This window comes from Lampetra planeri, chromosome 11 (genome assembly GCF_965212315.1).
Source record: "Lampetra planeri chromosome 11, kcLamPlan1.2.h2, whole genome shotgun sequence".
NCBI classification, from domain to species: Eukaryota; Metazoa; Chordata; class Hyperoartia; order Petromyzontiformes; family Petromyzontidae; genus Lampetra; species Lampetra planeri.
This window is the reverse complement of record NC_136117.1, coordinates 3575766-3594947: the sequence shown is the minus strand read 5'-3', so window position 1 is coordinate 3594947 and position 19182 is coordinate 3575766. Positions and strand designations below refer to the sequence as shown.

At 49.6% G+C, this 19182-nt stretch overlaps 1 protein-coding gene across 2 annotated transcripts in view; it reads left to right on the top strand.

Annotated features, from left to right (window-relative positions):
* The window catches only part of CDK17 (cyclin dependent kinase 17), a 136527-nt gene that overhangs the window by 104870 nt on the left and 12475 nt on the right, over positions 1-19182 (top strand). For both annotated transcript variants that reach the window (XM_078598656.1, XM_078598655.1), the window contains exons 3-10: positions 506-674; positions 4521-4691; positions 5704-5837; positions 7662-7787; positions 10055-10111; positions 12662-12776; positions 13616-13710; positions 14512-14574. In XM_078598656.1, the coding sequence (XP_078454782.1) occupies positions 545-674; positions 4521-4691; positions 5704-5837; positions 7662-7787; positions 10055-10111; positions 12662-12776; positions 13616-13710; positions 14512-14574 (891 nt within the window). In that variant the 5' untranslated portion in view covers positions 506-544. The remainder of the gene's footprint in view (positions 1-505; positions 675-4520; positions 4692-5703; positions 5838-7661; positions 7788-10054; positions 10112-12661; positions 12777-13615; positions 13711-14511; positions 14575-19182) is intronic.

Below are 19182 nucleotides of genomic sequence, written 5' to 3'. Positions count from 1 at the left end.
AGAAGTGGTGAGTGGTCTGCTCCATGAACCTGGTGACCAACCAAAGTTCGATTCCCTGCCACGGCTAACACCGGTAGCTGTTATCTGAACCAGCCTTGGGCCACCCCTGATTCATCCTGGTGCAGCGTGTAAAACATCAGCACTGGGGAGATAAAGGCGACCGGGAATGGTGCTGGTCACACCCCCCCACCATTGTGCGCTGTGTCGGCCTTAATAGATCTTGCCCCAGCTGTCTATGTAGGCTACATGGGTGATTTTTGTCTGTGCGAGTTAACAGCACTAGCCCCCAACGATCTGTTAAAGGCTTAAATGGGTGATCTTGTTGTGTGTGTGTGTGCTCACAGCACTTGCCCCTATAGTCTGCTGAACGTTATATCGGGGATCTTTGGGTGCGAACAGCACTTTTCCCTTTGGTCTGTTAAAGGCTTATATGGGTGATCTTGTGTGTGTGCGCGAAGAGCACTTGCAATTTGGGTGATTTTTGTCTGTGTATGTGTGCTCGCAGGTGAGCGGCGCGTCGTGCGGCCGCGTGCGTCCGTGAGCGATGGACCGCATGAAGCGGCTCAAGCGGCGGCTGTCGGTGACGCTGCGCGTCGGCCGCACCATCGACGAGTCGCTGTCGGAGCTCGCCGAGCAGATGAACGTGGAGGACGGGGCCACGCGTGGGGACTGCGGTGAGCACCGCCGCTTCTCTCACCGCTTCTCTCTTGCTTCTCTCTCTCTTCTCTCTCTCTCGCTGCTTCTCTCTCACTGTGCCTGTGCTGTGCCCGCACCGCGCCCTGCAACTTGATCGACAAGAACGGCATGGAGTCATCGGAAGCACCGGTTGAGTCCAGTTGAGTTCAGTTTAGGCCTTAAATTAAATGTCTAGCGCCAGCAAATCGAGCAAAACTTGGGAGAAATCAATAATGGGTGTTCTACAAAGAGACTGCACCTCCCACCCACCACGGGAACATGGAAATCCCATAACCACCTGCTCAGGGTTGGCAATGGATACGAACACAGATAGTTCTCAAATTTTACATGGGAATAAATGTGAATGTTTAACTGTGTTTTATTGTTGTATTATTATTGATATTATTATTCTTTTATGGTTGTTTACCCAGAAAAGCCTCACTAAGTCTCAAGACTTTTTTTTTATTTTTAAGGGGATCCTGCAAACGTTGTTGAATTCCAAACATCGTACACCCTTCTTGGCTGTGACATTCCCCCTCGAAGATGCCAGTGCAGCCATCAACCGCACCGGGACGGCAACAGGCCACGGTGCGCACACAATCTCCTTGGTGAATGGAAAATTAAAGACACAAGCGGCAGTGGTGCGACTGTGGCCGTGCAACCCAAACTGTGGACCATACAGAACTCCTCCAACGATCGAGGAGTAGCCAAATCTCCACGAACTCTCCCCCGAAGCCCATCTCGTCGTGGCCAGCAGACCTCTACATTGGCACTTCGCTCCTGATGCACGTCGCCGTCATGCGCAAGAATATAATTCCAGTTGAGCAATTAACAGGGAATTCATTCTTCCGCATTGGCAATTTTGGCCAATTACCGGTTGCATTGCCCGGTTTTGTTCGGCTATGGGAGGAAACCGGAGAACCCCGAGAGGAAACCCACCCAGAACAGGTGTAAAACGCACAGATTTTGCTGTGGTAAAGCGCGCCCGAGTCTGCAAGCGAGCCCAGGAACTAGCTGCGAGGCACAAGTTTTCACCGCTGGCACCGCCCCTGCCGGCTAAAGTCCTTGTGATGGCTCCCATGGATGTTTCAGGTCAACGCTGCGCCGCAACGTTCGCCGTCGAGCAGTGCTCGGGTGGCGGAGGGGGGGGATGGGGATGCCGCCGTTTAAGCTGCCAACGCGAGTCTTTGCGTGACCGTCGGGGGTCGCGGTGCGGCTCCCACGCCCGGCTCTTGTGCGCGCTCGTAGTCGGCAATGAATGGGGGGGGTGGGTGGGTGGGGTGGGGTGAGACGGCTCCGGCGCTGAATGCTCCGAGTGTACCGCCGCCACCATCCGCCACATAATGGGCATTCACGCGAAGCCATTTAGCGTCTGAATTGTCCCATTCGAATGGAGCAGCGCGGATTGCAAGGAAGTAGAAGAGGCACCGCGTTGACGACGACGCTCCGCCAGCACCACGAGCGACCGCGGCGGCGTCCATCGTCCCACGTTCGTCGCCGAGTTTTGCCGATCGCGCCCGGAATTCATGTCGACGCAAAGTACGCGGGCGTGGCGCGCATTTGAGGGCGCAGTCGTGGCGGATGTCCTCTGATCTGCGGTCCGACCTCGCTCATTGTCCCGCCCGTTATTCGGAGCGCACCTCGTGTTGCCGTGAGCGGAATCCGCGCGGTTACCTAGAGGAGGTCCGACGTTCCGTAACATCGCGGATAGCAGGAAGAGAACATCTTGTCCTTAAACACGCCGTTACATTCCCCTTTGTTCCTTGGCGTCTGCTCTTGACATTAAGTGCCCGCTTCCCGTGTGGCTATGTTTAGGCAGTGGGAATTATATGGAGTGTCTTGTTTGCCCAGCAGGGAGGTGTCCCAGTGATGTTTATGCAGGGCCACTCCCCAGCTGTCCGGGCGAGTCAAACACAGCTGTCTGAGTGTGCTGACCCCGTGCCCCAGGGCTCCCTCATATGTGTGTGGGTATTCGTGTGGGTATTTGTGTGGGTATGTGTGTGAGTATGTGAGTTTCTGTTCTGGGGAGCGGTAATGCAGCGGTGAGCGCGCTGCGCTGCGAACCCGGTGACCCGAGTTCGATTCCCGATCACGGCCAACACCATTGACGATTATCTGATCCGGGCCTGGGCCTCTCCTAAGTTGACTCAGACTCAAATGAGTACCTGGTGCGATGTGTAAGCATAGCCACTAGGGAGACAAAGGCGGCCGGGCGTGTTGTTGGCCACCCACCCCCTTGTGCGCCATGCCGGCCTTCATAGGTGCTCGCTTGCACTTGCCCCAACAGTGTGTTCAGGCTATACAGGGGATCTTTGTCGTTGTCCTGTCGTGAGTTTGATTCCTGGCAATGCACATCAGTGGCAAGTGGTATCTGGACACTGCCCTCCATGGGTTGACTAACGAATGCCTGGTACTGTGTGTAAACGTCAGCACTCAGAGACCCACCGGTCGTGGTGCTGGCCACATCCCACCCGCTTGTGTTCCGCATTGGTCTCCATAGGGGCTCTCTCTCTCATGGCACTTGCCCCAACCGTCTGTTGAGGCTATATGGGGGATGTTTGTCTTTGTGCAAGCTGGGCTGGTGGTTTCTGCGTGCATAGCGCTCAACTCATATGCATGTACGTGCACTGAACTTCTTTCGCACCGTAAGTAGCCAACCGTGCTAATCGGAGGCAGGAAATATAATCGTAACATTTTACATTTTAAATTCCGGTCGAGAGCGAACTCATCCCATCAGACCTGCAGGGTCGATAAAGCAGCCAGAGCCGCGCCCTGTGCAACGTCGTCGGTGGTTGCAACCCCCGGCGATGCTGTGCCCCCCCGACACGGAGGGGTGGAAATATAACCACCGGCCCAGGGCGCCCCATCAAAGACGAGCAGAGCGGATCGCTGCAGCGAGCACGGAGACATTTGACCCGAGTATTGACTCGGAGAGAATTGACGTGCGGAGCGAGGGCAGGGGCCACGTCTTGTCTGCACATCAACTGCTCGCAAATCTGGTTGGCATATATGTGCCATGTAAGATTGTAATGTCACTTTTTTGGGGAAATGTCGCAATTGCAAAACGTCAAATGGTTCGAGAATAGCCGGCAAGTTGAGTGCCTTGCAAATTCCGTGATGGAAATTTGGCACTGCATTTTTATTTTAATGCACAGTGAATGTTTGATAAAAGTGTTTGTCAGTTCAACTTTTATCAGTTACCTCCGCTGGTGCGCAAATACATTTGTCAAGATATCTCTAAAAAGCCCCAAACTATTTGCGAAAAATGGTTTGTCCTTAAAAAAATGGTATGTCTTTCTATTTGCAAATGGTACCCTCCACATTAGTGCAAGCAATTCAACGTGCAGACATTGTTTTGTTGATTAAATAGATTCTTATTCTTACGATGCTCATCGAATTATGCATGTGAGCATCATTTGTATATCCATGCAAATTTAATGCAGTTTGTTCTGTTTGGCGAATGGTTGTAATTAACAAAGCAGAGCAAAAAGGGTACGGTCTCAACCAGACCAGTAGCTCTGCACAGACGAATCTGATGCTGCTGACGATACTCACAGGATAAATAAAGTAATGGACTGATAACACGGTGCAAACGAGGCAGCACAAGAAAGCCAAAAAAAAGTTTTTATCCTTGAATCGAATAATGTTTCAGAATCTTGAGGATAAAATATACTGGCTGGTGGTGGGTTTTGTTGGGACGGCGAAAGGTGAATCTGAAAATCTCAGAATCCGCTTCCTGTACAAGGGAGACGCGTTGCCCGCTCCTCTGCATCGTCGCTCACGTTCCACCGCGACGTCGCTCACGGTCGTTTTGTACTCCCATCTCCCCCAACGTGCACCGGCAGAGCCCATCGTGAAGAACGGGAAGCCGCCCTCGTCGCAGAGCATGCACTCCTTCCTGCACCAGTACGCGGGCAGCCTCCGCAAGCCGCCCCTCCGCCGGCCGCACAGCGTCATCGGCAACGGCGGCTTCGGCTCCTACGTCAACATGCCCATCAACAACAACAACCGGCTCGGTGGGCGCGACGCACGCACCCTGCTGCTGCTGCCACCGCCGCATCCCCCGCTCTCCTCCTGTGTGCGTTGTCTGACGCGCTCCCTCTCTCGTCTGCCCCAGAGCCGCAGCGGCCGAGAGCTACCGTGCTCTTGGGTCCTGGCGCTTCTTGTCTAACGGGGGCGGCAAGGGGTGGCCGGGGGGCTCGGAGGGCACCGCTGAGAGATCCCGGGTTCGAATCCGGGATCCCTCAGTCTCCCCGTTGTTGAACCGAGTTCTCAAGTGCAACGAATTTGATGGTCTCAGACAGGTCATCGTTGGCTATGCGAATCAGAATGTTACATTTGGTTCTGCGATATCAGTTTGACTGTCATGCGGCGAACATTGGTCACTGTGTACAGGGACTGGTGGGAGAGTGCTGCTCTCTGCCGTTTGGACCAGAGATCAATTGAAGGGGGTATTCAGAGGCAGTGTAATGTCTTGAGTGTTAGGCATGCCCCGACTGGAGTTCAAAAGCCAAATTTGTCTTGGTCATTTACGCTCCCTTGGAGAGGTGGCGCTGATCGGTTGCATAGAGATGTCACATCCGGGAGACTTCCATCATGTGCGACGTAGGCGTTAGGTGGCCATCATACAGGGAGCAGGTTGCTGAGCTGTCGTGTAAAGAATATTGAGAGTTTCCCCATTTGTATTTGTGAATTTTCTTTTGCATTTTGGGTTCCTCCAACAAACACATTTTCTTCCATCGTTCATTGGTAAGTACAGGTAATGAATCAATCAGGGCATTGACCAAACTTTGCCGGTGACTTGCCTGCCGCTGTCAATGAGGCGAGGGACGATGTAGCTCTTAATGGAGCCATGGGGTCAACGCAGAACCCCAGGTGTCCGAGCCAACCGGCCCAACTCACCGCCAAACATTACAAACAGAACCCTCGTTTACAACAGTACTGAGACTCACAGCAGCTTTCCTGGACGTGCGAATCGACTGTTGCTATCGTCGTCATTTTCATCGTCGTCGTCGTCGTCTTCATCAGGAATTGTCCACGAGAACCTGAAGATGGGCTCTGACGGAGAGAGCGACCAGGCGTCCGGGACGTCCTCGGACGAGGTGCAGTCTCCCGTGCACGTGCGCATGCGCAACCACCAGAACCGGCGCATCTCCCAGGAGGTGGGGGCACGCACGCACTCACACGCGCAGACGCACTTTCCTGGTTCACTCACACACACACGCGTGCTCGCATGCTCATGTCTCACACGTGCGCATGCACACTCACGCACGTGCTTACACTCACACACGCACGCATGCTCACACATCTCACACATATGCTTCACACACACACGTACATACACAGCCGTGCACAGTTTCACACCAAATATAAAGATTATCCCTATAGCTTTAACAGACTGTTGGGGCAAGTGCTGTTAGCGAGCACCTATGAAGGCCGGCATGGCACACCAGGGGGTGGGTAGCCAGCACCACGCCCGACCGCCTTTTTATCCCTAGTGGCGATGTTAACACACCGCACCAGGTACTCATTTGAGGCCGTGAGCGGGAATCGAACCCACGTGGCCGGGTTCGTAGCGCAGCGCGCTGACCGCTAAACCACCGCTTCCCACCGCTGCGCCACCGCTATCCACACCACACACGCACGCACACACACAACGATACACACGCTCACGCATGCACACAGAAAGCCATTCACACTCTCGCATCAGAGATCCCCCGTATAGCCTCAACAGACTGTTGGGAGAAGTGCTGATAGTGAGCAACTCCGGGAAGGCAGGCACAGCACATTCACACATGCGCACACAGGCATGCATATGATGTGTGGGACTGGCGAGTTGTGATATGCGCTATGCATGGGTGCTATTGAAGTGCCTGTATTACTCGAGGCATTTATTTGGCTCTTGTTCAGATGCTTAGTGAAACATCTTGGGACAGAGATAAACACTGAATGAATTATTGTAGAATACTAATTTCACTGCTGGTCAGGCTGAACGTGCAAAACCAATGGGTGAGATGTGTTATTGACTTTGTCAGTAATCTAACCTTGGAGACTTCAGATTCGGATACTGGTGAGCTGACCTCTGAACCACAGTAGCTCTGTAGACACAATCCACTGCTGCTTAGGTAACGACAACAACTTTGGCGGGTCAAGGGGGCACAGTGGCAACGTCCGTGCCTCACAGCAATGAGGGCCTGGGTTCGATTCCTGACTCGGCTGCCTTTCTGAAGTGGCTTTTGTATATTCGTCTGCTGTTCCGCATCGGTTCCCTCCAGGTTCTCCAGTTCCCTCCCGTAGCAACAAAAAATAACACAATGCAACTGGCGTTGACCATAGCGTCCTGATGCTGAAAAACGCCCCTGCAGAATACGCGATTGGGGATTACGCAGCGGCAGCGTTTACCCCGACTGGGATGGCTTGGCAGGAATCTTGCTGAAAAAACAAGACTCTTGCGTCTTTCCCGCGTAAGCAAGCGAGCGTTATAATAAACAGATCAATAATAACGATAATACGATCAGTCATGTGACGGCAAAAGCCCACGTGAGATGTTGTGCTCTCCCAAGTCCAATGCACCTCCGTAACCGTGCCCACGCGGTTCTGGATTGAAAACTCACCATTTCTTTAAACTGCTTTTTGCGTTTAGTTTGTTGTCCAACCCCCGCACCTCTGAGTAGCACGGTTGGCTACGTGCGGTGTGAAAGAAGTTCAACACACGCGCACATACATACAACGCAACCATTTATGGTCCCCCGCAGAGAGCCACTCAACCTTGCAGAACGTGGGAGAATGGAAACTGTATTGTTGCATCGCCGCTGCGACCGACGCGTTCGCTTTCCCGCTCCGATGCGGGGGCGAGAGCGTTGCGATGGGGATCGCTCGGCAGGGCTCGCACGGAAGGACGCTTGCGCAGAACCACAAACTAAATAAAACATCGGCGAGCGCCCCCCTCCCCTAACCTTGGTCACGTGCGTGCGTTCCGTCGGCAGGACCTGAACAAGCGGCTGTCTCTGCCGGCCGATATCCGCCTGCCGGAGGGATACCTGGAGAAGTTTCAGCTCAACGGCCGCTCCTTTGACGCGCCGCTGAGCCGGCGGCTGCGACGCGCCTCCTTGGTGGGGCCCCGGGCGTTTTGTTGTTTCTCCCTTTGTGTTAAAAAAACAATGTTGTGATGAGACTTTCACTTCAGAAACCTCTGGCAGCACCCGTGCATTATTACCCCATGTGCCAGAGAGTGGCTGTGGAACGTGATGTCACAGCAAGTCTCTCTGATTGCCATTGATGCACACTTGGGTGCTGCACCAAATCTATAAATAAATAAAAACCATCATTGTAACAGAATCATGGTGCCAGCTGCTAAACAATGAGTTTCAAATAACACGCACAAATGTGTAGAAAGGACGCAGCCTTTTTGTGCATATGCACACAAAACATCAGCATTTCCTGAAGAACTGCTTTGTGGCTCTCTGCCTTCCCGCTCAATTGGCATCGAGTGTTAATTGCTTGACAAACCGCTACTTTTGAGCATCGGAGGTGTAAATATGCCAGAGTTAAGTGACAAAACGCAATTTAACAAAATGAAAAGGTTGCAGTCACCTCGCTCCTTGGCTTCAAACTCAGTAAATCCCACTGCTTCTGCCCCTGACGAGACGTGAGCAATCTAGGCCACCAGGCCTGCTCGCTAGAAATACCTGGTTGATCCTAATTAATTGTGAAAGAGACCGGATTGAGAGGGTAACTCGGCGTGGGGGGGGGGGATTAATGTCACATTAACAGGGAGGGCTGTGTAAACCTAAATGAGACCCTGTGTGCCTTTCAGCCACAGTGTATTATTAAGCTGGGCTCCCTCGTTTAGTGAGTTATGAGTCGCATCCCGGTCACCAATAACTGTGCAACAACAAAAAACTGAATCCATTTTTCTTCAAGTTTTGTTTTTCACTGAATTCGCCAAAATGTCCACCTTTGAGTGTTCGTGAGCAGCCCAATCATAATGGGACTTCAGAAGTTGATCTCTGATGTCATCTTCCAGAAGGCGTTGTGCCTTGACACACTCTCAATGGATATTCCTTCATCCCGAGACCTGACACCGATTTGAATATTCATGGAGAATTTAAAAAAATGTTTAAACGATAAACATATCCAAAGGGTTGATCTATGTCCCAGTTAATCGGTTATTCAATGATGTCTAGAATCACATCAGAGGCGGTTTGGATGATATGATTATGTGTGGATTCAAATTGGAGGGCTTAACAACAGCATTGGGGATCATTTAGAGATGGTGAATGTTTAAATGCAACGCAGTGCAATTTGTCTGCGTAATGCGCGTAAATGTGACCATATGTTTTGATGATATACAAGAGGGGGCATTTGCATTGAGATGTCTTGGTAATGAGCGGGGATATTTTCAGCATGTTATATTCGGAGGAGAGAGAGAGAGAGGAACATCGATATTCTCATCGCTGAACAATTACAGAACTTGGCAGCTATTTTGTTATTTTTGGCTATTTTATTTTAGGGTTGAAATTTCTGTATTATTTTTGCCACGTTTATTATAGTTTCCTTTTAGCCAGCTAACGTTTCATGTCGCCACGGTGGCGAGATGTTAACTACCTCGCCTGGTATATAGGAGTTTGTGGGTTCAACCCCAACCCTGGCGCCTGTATATTTGAAGTTTGTGTGTTCTCCCTGTGGTTGCCTGGATTTTTCTCCGGGTCCTCCGGTTTTTCCCATCCACATTTATAATCCACGTGCGTTTAGAGTATATGGCTGCTATACATTTCCACATGATAAGCCACTTCATCAGGCTATCATTTGTGGCCAGGTCGCTTCTGAAATAGGGCTATATATCTCAGGCCTTATCTGGTAAAAACAAATTATAATAGACTAGCTTTACTACCCGGCTTCGCCCGAGACTTGGATTCTTGTCTTGGATTAATACACGGCCTACGCGGAGGGTAGGGGGGGTGACGTCAGCAGGCACACTGCATGATGCTGCTGCATGTGGGTGACATCACAGATGTGACGTCACCGCTCACTTGCCGTGCAAAATAATATATCCATTATTGCGCCCCCCCTCCCCCAATATGCAAAAGTATATTTTATACTCTTTGCATTGTGTACATTCTGGAAGCTACCCACATGCCAAATTTCAAGTTTATTGCATGTTGGGAAGTATGCTAAACATTTCGAACAGACACACATATTCACAAATTTCCCTTTTATATATATAGAAGATGTTTTACATTCGTTTAATTTTGTAAAGTGTTTTGAAGATGCGGTTGCTCCATTAAAACGCACAGACAAATGTAATCAATCTCGTTCGTGTTTCCGTTGAGGGACGTGGCAATTAAATTTCTCCCCTTGTTGTTTTGCTCTCTCTCAGTCAGAAATTGGATTTGGGAAACTGGAAACCTACACGAAGCTCGACAAGCTTGGAGAGGTATTTAACGCGACTCGCCTACAGGCGCTGCATCTCACGTCGTTTCACATTGAATGCATTGCAAAGCAGCCCCCACAGCCTGTGCAAGACGCAGATGTTGTGTACTTCAGCAGTATTCGAATGTGAAGGTAATATTGCTGGATAACATTTGTCAATTTTTCAACGATGTATTGATAAAGTTTTCCTTATTTTGTTTATTCTGGTTTCGTTGGGAGCCCATGGGTATTTTAGGTCGTGTGTGTACGCAGACTAATTGCCCAGACCATGCTTTAACCTTCCTCACAATTCCTACAATTCTGCTCGACTTTTATAACGACCTTGGCTCCCTGTCTCCTATCGCTGTCTGTTTACATTTTTTATTGTCGTCTCTAAATCCCTCCATGGTCTTGGCCTACCCGACCTTGCTCCTCTCATCTCTCACTACTCTGTCCCATCCCGTCCGCCACGCTCCAAATCTCGGCCGTCCCTCTCTGCGCCTTCCTCGCCCTGCGCCCAGTCTCGCTCTCTCGCTCTCCTGTTCCCTTCTTCCTCCCCTTCACTTGGAGCAACTCCCACTGCACATGAAACAATCGTCCTCACTGACCTGCTTCTGTTTTTTTTCTTAAAACAACCCCCATCTCTTCTCCTCTTGCCCATCCTGCAACTGCTACTCACTTCCCCCCAATTACAACCAGGCCTGCCAAATCCCTAGCATTACTCCTACCCCTATCGCTACCCCTATCGCTACCCCTATCACTTCCCCTATCACTACCCCTATCACTTCCCCTTTCACTACCCCAACCCCTCATTAACGTATTGCGCCTGTTCTCCTGTCACCACAATTACACCACCACTTTGAATAACCCCACCGTTTATCTCAACCACTGTCATCTTATGTACAATTTTTTTTATAATTGCTGCAAAGTGCCTTGTATTCAGGCGCTATATAAGACACGATCAGTTGTATATAAGCCTCAGTCGGGCTCATTTCCTTGTTCAGGAGGGACCTGCAGCGAATTATTTTGCCCAATCCCTTGTAGATTATTTCTGCATGTGATAGGATGCTAGAGGACATGGAGAAATCCCACACGCACTCGGGGGAAACCCGAGAGATCACGTAGAGATGACCACTTGCTGTCCTGCATTCAAATGTCCACCTTATAGCCCAGCCATGGACCATTCCACATTCCCAAAGCAAGTGTCAGTGTTTTCCAGAGGTGGGACAAAGTCATTGTTATGCAAGTCCAAGTCGAGTCGCAAGTCATCAAATTCATGACTCGAGTCTGACTCGAGTCCAAGTCACATGACTCGAGTCCACATCTCATAGGTGGGACAAAGTCATTGTTATGCAAGTCCAAGTCGAGTCGCAAGTCATCAAATTCATGACTCGAGTCTGACTCGAGTCCAAGTCACATGACTCGAGTCCACACCTCTGGTGTTTTCATAGCACAACCATTGGAGGCTTCCCACCACGTGCTTCCAGAGTACCGGGAGAACAGCCACACACACACAGACACACACACAGACACACAGACACACACACACAGACACACACACACACAGACACAACAACAACAACCGCCATTCGCCACTAAGTGGCGGTGACGTCACCACGACGCTTGTGCCAGGCCAAGTGCACCCTGAGGCCACGTGAAGTGTCGAACGCCCGCTGGCAGGAGGTCACGGGGCAGACCCAGGTGCCACGGGTCGACTGACCGAGATGACCGAGATGACTGGCTGATGCACCACCTGTGCCCCCTACTGTACCAACTTGCTGTGCTTTAGCCACCCGGCGCTCCGCTCGTTGTTGTGAGTGTCGCTCCTCCGCCCTCCGTTGTTGTTGGTGGGCGACTGCCTCCAACTACACAGTAGCGTCCTTCACGATCCTCCTCCACTGAGGCCGATCTTGACACCGCTGGTACCAGTCATCGGCAAGTCCACTCAGCTCCACGTCCTCCTGTACCACATCACTCCATCTCTTCTCTAGCCCGTGCTGCGCCCGTTTAGCCCCCTTGATCCGGCCGAACAAAAGCTGTTTAGGCATGCGGTGGCTGGGCATGCGGGCTACATGACCCAGCCAACAGACACACACAGACACACCCAGACACACACACACACAGACAACAAAGATCCCCCATATAGTCTTAACATACTTTAGGGGCAAGTGCTGTTAGCGAGCACCTATGAAGGCCGGAACGGTACACGAGGGGGTGGGTGGCCAGCACCACGCCCGACCACCTTTGTCTCCCTAGTGGCAATGTTTACACACCGCCACCAGGTACTCATTTGAGGCTGTGCATCTAGAAGCATCCAGTAGCATCCCGCCTTGTGCGACGCTACTCTGAAGCAGCCGTTACAAGCGCTCTTTATTCCTACTCGCGCGACGTAGTTCCGTTCACTCAATGGCGTTATATCCGGTTCGCATCCGCGTTATAAAAAAACATGCGTTCCCCGATGCATTAATCGCGTTATATACAATTCGCGTTATGAAAGCACGCGTTACAGAAGAACAGACTGCGCTCAAATAATAACGCACCGATCTGTGGGTGAAATGACCTCGCCGTTGCGCAGGGCACGTACGCGACGGTGTACAAAGGCCGCAGCAAACTAACCGACAACCTGGTGGCTCTCAAGGAGATCCGCCTGGAGCACGAGGAGGGAGCGCCGTGCACGGCCATCCGCGAGGGTGAGAGCGCCAATAACAATGTTGCATACCCGTCATTTGGAATCGCGCGCATAGCCTGGCGCTCTGGAGGAAGGGCCGTCGCCTGAGACGTTCGCCTCTCGTCGAGTTTTCCTTTTTAAATTCACGGCGTTGGTGACAAAACGTGTCGAGTGTGCATTTTGCTGTTTAGTGCTTTTTCATCGCTGTCAACGCAGCAGCAGCAGCAACAGCAGCAGCCTCGCCAAAAAATTGTGTGTTAAATAAAGAATGGTCAGGTGACCTCCATGACCCGCACGACGGGCAACGCGTCGTGACGGATACTGCGAGATCCGACTTTGTTTGTCCAGTCCTCGCCGAGCTGCATGGCATCCTGTTGCCGAATGAATGCATTTTAAGGTCGCACTCATTACACACAAAGTGCCTGCTACAAATAAACCACAATACCTTGAGATGTCGTCAAGGAGCATAAACCATCACGAAAACTCCGTTCGTCGTCGCAACAGCGGCGTTTCCCTAGCCATCTAACAAAGGCGGTCACCGCATTGCGAGCTTTCAGATGCGCTTCTGTAGTCGACTAGAACGCTCTTCCGTCCGACATTAGGAAACCACTAGCTCTGCACTTTTAAATCTAGTTTGAAAACTAAATTCTTTAGAGCTGCTTTGTGTGTTTAGATTGGTGTCCTTGCCCCGCACCTCCAATTAGCACGGTTGGCTGCGTACGGTGCGAAAGGAGTTCAACATACATTCGCGCGGAGGTGCGGTGGTCATGTGCTGCTGCTGCTGCTGCGTTGTGGTCATGTGCTACTGCTGCTGCGTTGACAGCGATGCAAAAGCACTGATGAGGACGTTGACGATTACAGTGTCGCTGTTGAAGGATCTGAAGCACGCCAACATCGTCACGCTGCACGACATCGTGCACACGGACAAGTCCCTCACCCTGGTCTTCGAGTACCTGGTGAGTGCCGTGCTTGCCACTGTGGTGGGAGGAGCACTTCGAATCGCGGTATGATGTTAACTACCTCGCCTGGTATACAGGATGTCATAGGTTTGATCCCTACTCTGATGCTTGTTGTATATATGGCGTTTGCATGTTCTCTCCCAATGGTCGCGTGGATTTTTCTCCGGGCCTTATGGTTTTTTCCTCCGCATTTAGAATGAACGTTCGTTTAGAGTATTTGTCTGCTATACATTTCATGTGGCTTAGCCACAAGTGGGAATGGAAAGGACGGGCGCCTTCCTGTGTGGAGTTTGTATGTCCTCCCCCTGCTCTCCGTGGGTTTCCTCCGGGTTCTCCCCTTTCCTCCAATAACTAAAACCACAGACAACGTAACAGCACAATTGCCCTTATTGATGTGCTATGAGGAAGAGCCATTGCCCGAAACGTCATCTGTTATATATTTTAGGCCGTAGTGTTATTGACAACAGTTTTTTGTTTGTTTGTTATTTAAGCTTGTGCACCACTGTCCATGCAGCAGCATCACCACCGATATAATTCATGCAATGTAACTGGTGTTTACCAAACATCCCAATGCTGACAAATTACCTGCCAATTACTCCATTTGATTACACATAGCCGCAATATTGGCCCCTCTTCTGAGAAAACATGTCTTTCCTGGGTAAAAGAGAGTCTTGAGACGCTGTGAGGATTTCCTGGGTAAACAGGCATCATAATAATAATGAATAATAATTATAAAGCGTTTGCATGTAGTGTGGTACTCTCCAATGCTGCTGTGATGTCTCCGTATCCCTGATACAGGAGAAGGACTTGAAGCAGTACATGGACGACTGTGGAAACATCATGAGCATGCACAACGTGAAGGTGCGTCAGGTATCCGCACAGTCACACGTCGGGGTGCCACTTCTGTTGGTCGCGTATTTATCTCTCGGCAGACTCTATAGCCAGGCCAGGCCTTAGCAGACTCTATAACCAAGCCAGGCCATAACAGACTTTATAACCAGGCCAGGCCTTAGCAGACTCTATAACCAGGCCAGGCCTTAGCAGACTCTATAACCAGGCCAGGCCTTAGCAGACTCTATCACCAGGCCAGGCCTTAGCAGACTCTATCACCAGGCCAGGCCTTAGCAGACTCTAGAGCCAGGCCAGGCCTTAGCAGACCCTATCACCAGGCCAGGCCAGGCCTTAGCAGACTCTATAACCAGGCCAGGCCTTAGCAGACTCTATAACCAGGCCAGGCCTTAGCAGACTCTATCACCAGGCCAGGCCTTAGCAGACTCTATCACCAGGCCAGGCCTTAGCAGACTCTAGAGCCAGGCCAGGCCTTAGCAGACCCTATCACCAGGCCAGGCCTTAGCAGACTCTAGAGCCAGGCCAGGCCTTAGCAGACTCCAGAGCCAGGCCAGGCCTTAGCAGAGTCTATAACCAGGCCTGGCCTTAGCAGACTCTAGAGCCAGGCCAGGCCTTAGCAGACTCTATCACCAGGCCAGGCTTTAGCAGAGTCTATCATCAGGCCAGGCCTTAGCAGACTCAAAAACCAGGCCAGGCCGTAATAAGTGGTGAATGTGCGACCACTGGGCCATGTCATTGCCTCTAGTTTTATGATGTGCCAGAATTTTCTTATGATGTGCCACGATGGTTGGATGAATATCAGCTGATAAGTATATGTCTAGATTAGTTAAGCAGTACAATTGGGCAAAGGTTTTGAGGTTCTCCATACCAATCGTAGTCCTCAGTGTTTTACCCTATGCAGCTGCTGTGATTGCCCACTCTAAAGGTCGGGCCTGTAATATGGTTATCAAACTTACCACTATAAATGTGGCACCAAATGGCAGATAGTAATAATAATGTCTGGTTAGATCTTCTCAAGTAAAATTGATGGCCCCACATTTTTTTTTACGAAAAAAAAGTTAAACTTTGATGATGATGATGATGGACATAGGATCTTGCCATGATGTGCTCGCACTCGGTGAGCGTAAATGCATTTTTGTTACGATACAGCGTGGCTTTATTAAGTATTTATATGCATCTCAAGACACCCTATAAAAAATAAATGTACATGTCCCTGAAGGTGTTAATATACTCTGTGTGGGTATATTATTTTAAAGAGCTAAGACTTGGTGAGTCATAGGCAGAGAATCGTCAAAAGGCTTTGAGCCCAAACTTTAACAGCGACGGTGAGAGGAGATGTACGTGAGGTGGAGGCCGTGTGAGATGAGAGAGGTGAGGCAGGCGGGGCGGGAGGCTACAAAGGACATTGAAGACAGTGAGAGTGCTTCATTGTTGTTATTGATCTAGGGGCTAGATTAGTTCGTGCTTCAAGGTGAAAATGTTTAGCCCTGTGTGTGATAATCCACTCGGCTGGCTCCGCTATGAGTACACACGACTCACAGTTGTGGATTAAAATTCCGATTGCGGGGTCAGCTCTGCCCATCATTCTCCTCCTGGGGTTAATGACATGAGTGAACAGTGGTTGACCATGGGCTCAGGGGGGGGCCCCCAGTGGCGGCGACGAGGGCTGTCTGAAAAGCTTCGTTTGCAAGGAGCCATTTTGTTTGTTTTAGGTCGTGTTAAAAGCACGAGAAAGCCAAAACGTTCAACACAACCATGAAGTATACTCTTTGGTTCTTTCGATAAAGTCACATAGGTAGAAGAAAAATAATAATAGATCACGACGTTTCGATCGCCACACAAGCAACCGTGGGAGTCTCCCACCTGATCGAAAACGTCGTGATCTATTAGAATGTTTCTACCTACGTGACTTTACCGAAAGAACCAAAGAGTATGGATTACTGCAGTCACGAAAGCTTCAAATCAAGATACAACCATGAAGATTTGCATTTGTGAAGCACTTAAATGGCATGAGAGTAACGAGAATCCATGTGTGCACACCGCAATACAACAGCATTGTTGTTGTGGTAATGAACGGATGAGGTAAAATCAACGTTAAGAGATAAACAGGATTTTAATATAAATGCATTAAGCATTAACGTATCTAATTCAATACCTCAATAAATACGTCTGCTGTCTCTAAACGTGTCTTTCAAGAGTAATTTTAACAGTTTTCTCAATTTACGAATGGGAGCGATCCACAATTTAGGTTTTACCCCGTGTGAGCACTGTTGCTCTACAGGTAAACAGTGTACTCAGTAGAAACGCACATTTAGTCTCATGCCCTTCATGTACAACTTGTCTTAATTATCTACTAAATTGCAGTGAATACAGTATTTTGTGGACATTATACAATTCATGACAGGTTACTAAAACAATTCGGATGGGATGTTTTGCTGTCACTGGGAGGCAATACATATTTGGACGTTGGCAGTCAACTGGCGTTCTGAAGCTGGAGATTATTTATGAAACGTCGATTATTATTTCATTGAAATTTAAACGAAATCCTCATAACTTTTTTAGAACAATACATCAAATGAATGTAATGCATCCTGGAGGATATGGAGCCATGGGATCGGCTCGTGCGTAGGTACTGGGCGGATTATTGCCCCGCATGATGGAGAGAGATGGCAGCAGCTTTGGTGAGGCCTTCATCCAGCAGTGGATTGACCATGGCCGATGATATTTATTATGACATTTTATCGCTGTTTCGTGAACAATAAAGCATCTGGTAAGACACTTTATTTTGCATCCTTGCAAGACAGTGCAATAGCTATAAGTGGGAAGTTCAGACCTTTCCTCCATTACATGTACCAAGTGCACAATGCAAAGAGGTCATTGCCCTTTCTCCATGACATCAGTGAGCTGGATGAGGGGGGAGGGGGGGATCAGCGTTGTCTTAAGAAGGCTTTTCTGCTCAGCACGCCACACTCCGATCTATCATCGCTTTGGCCGCATTGTTAAGCTTCTGTGGCGAGTGCGTGTCATCTCACACGGCTCCTCTCAGTGCTGACGGAGCAGTTGAGCCAATCGTGTAGCAGCATCTTAAATCCTGTTTCTCTCCTCAACCAGTCAAACGCGCCGTAGCAGGAAAAAAGCAAATGCTCGCGCTGCCAGATTTTTCTTGCATTTTCTGATTTTGCTTGGCACCCTTTTTGTGGTTGTCACGAGATCAGGCTAAAGGTGAAGTCCCACAATCACTCACTCGCACCACTGCTTGCGGAAGGGCCTCCACTAGAGGGAGGCTCTAGAGAGCTGCTATGAGGGTATTTGGCCTACTCTTTCATGCTCGCTATACGTATGTATGTACATATGTATGTGTGTTGAACTTATTTCGCAAGCCGCGCTAATCGGAGGTGCGGTTTTGGAAGAGGTGGGAATTACCCACACTTTAACCCACCATGTGCAGACTTCTGGTCAACTAACTCGCTGTCGCTGCTGATCTTTTAATTGGACACTCGGCCATTTCTTGGGCTGCGCTTCAAAGGGCACAGCGAGGCTACGTGCGATTGAACGCAGAGAGGTGTTTGAATATCGTAACACTCCAGATGTGGAGGGCTACTCACTAGCCTGCCAACATCGTGGGCTGAATATCGAGGGCGTGCAGTTACGCGAATATCTGTAGAGTGAATAAATGACACATTTCCCCACGGTTCCATTTCGTAGAGCTCTGAAGTTTTGAGGTTTCAGTAGCCATTGATTATAATTCGCGTTTTCGACTTTATTCGCGTGTGAATGTGTGTGTGAATAATCGGCTCTGTCCACACAAAGTCCTACCTGAATACACCTGAAGTATAAATGTTTAAAGTGACATGCTCACTGCCATCGAAAGTCATTAAGGAAATATTTATCTGCAATAGATTTCAATCATTCGCTAGCTGGTTGTGAAGGCACTGTGCGCATAACCCACCGTTTTGAAAGCACCTCCGATTAGCACGGTTGTCTTCGTACGATACAAAATAAGTTCTACATACATACAAACTCATGGTGGTGCCACTGGGCATCAGTGCAACACGTAGATTGCTGACTGACGGACAGTTATCCCAAGTAACAACCTCTCCTGGTTAAGGATTATGCATTCAAAACCTCAGAGCTGGTTTTGTCAGTGTCCTCTGACTTTTGAAGCAGCAATGTTTGCACCGTGGACTGTGCCCTGTGCTCCCAAAGAACAAATCTTCCCACAATGCAATGTGCCAGCAATATTTTATAATAATTGAATATCAATTAGTTGATTTCGTAATCCTTTTTTTATTATTCAAGGGTTTGTCTGTTACCCAATAGTATCTGTTACCCAACAGCTACTATTAGGTGATTATTCATACGCCAATTAAAAAAAACTGTTAATCAGAAAGTTTTTAAAAACATTTAATTCTCATTTGGCTCCATGGTGTGCAGTCTCCAACTCTCATTATCCACTCTCTCTCCTGACCTCTCTGTGCTATGAAGAAGGGCATTACCCCAAAATGCCGCCTATTATATATTGTTGTTGATGAATATAAACCACACTGTTACCTGTCCATGTGATTACGGTCATCATTATTATTACTACTATTGCTCGTGCTGCATGTAGCTCAGCGTGGG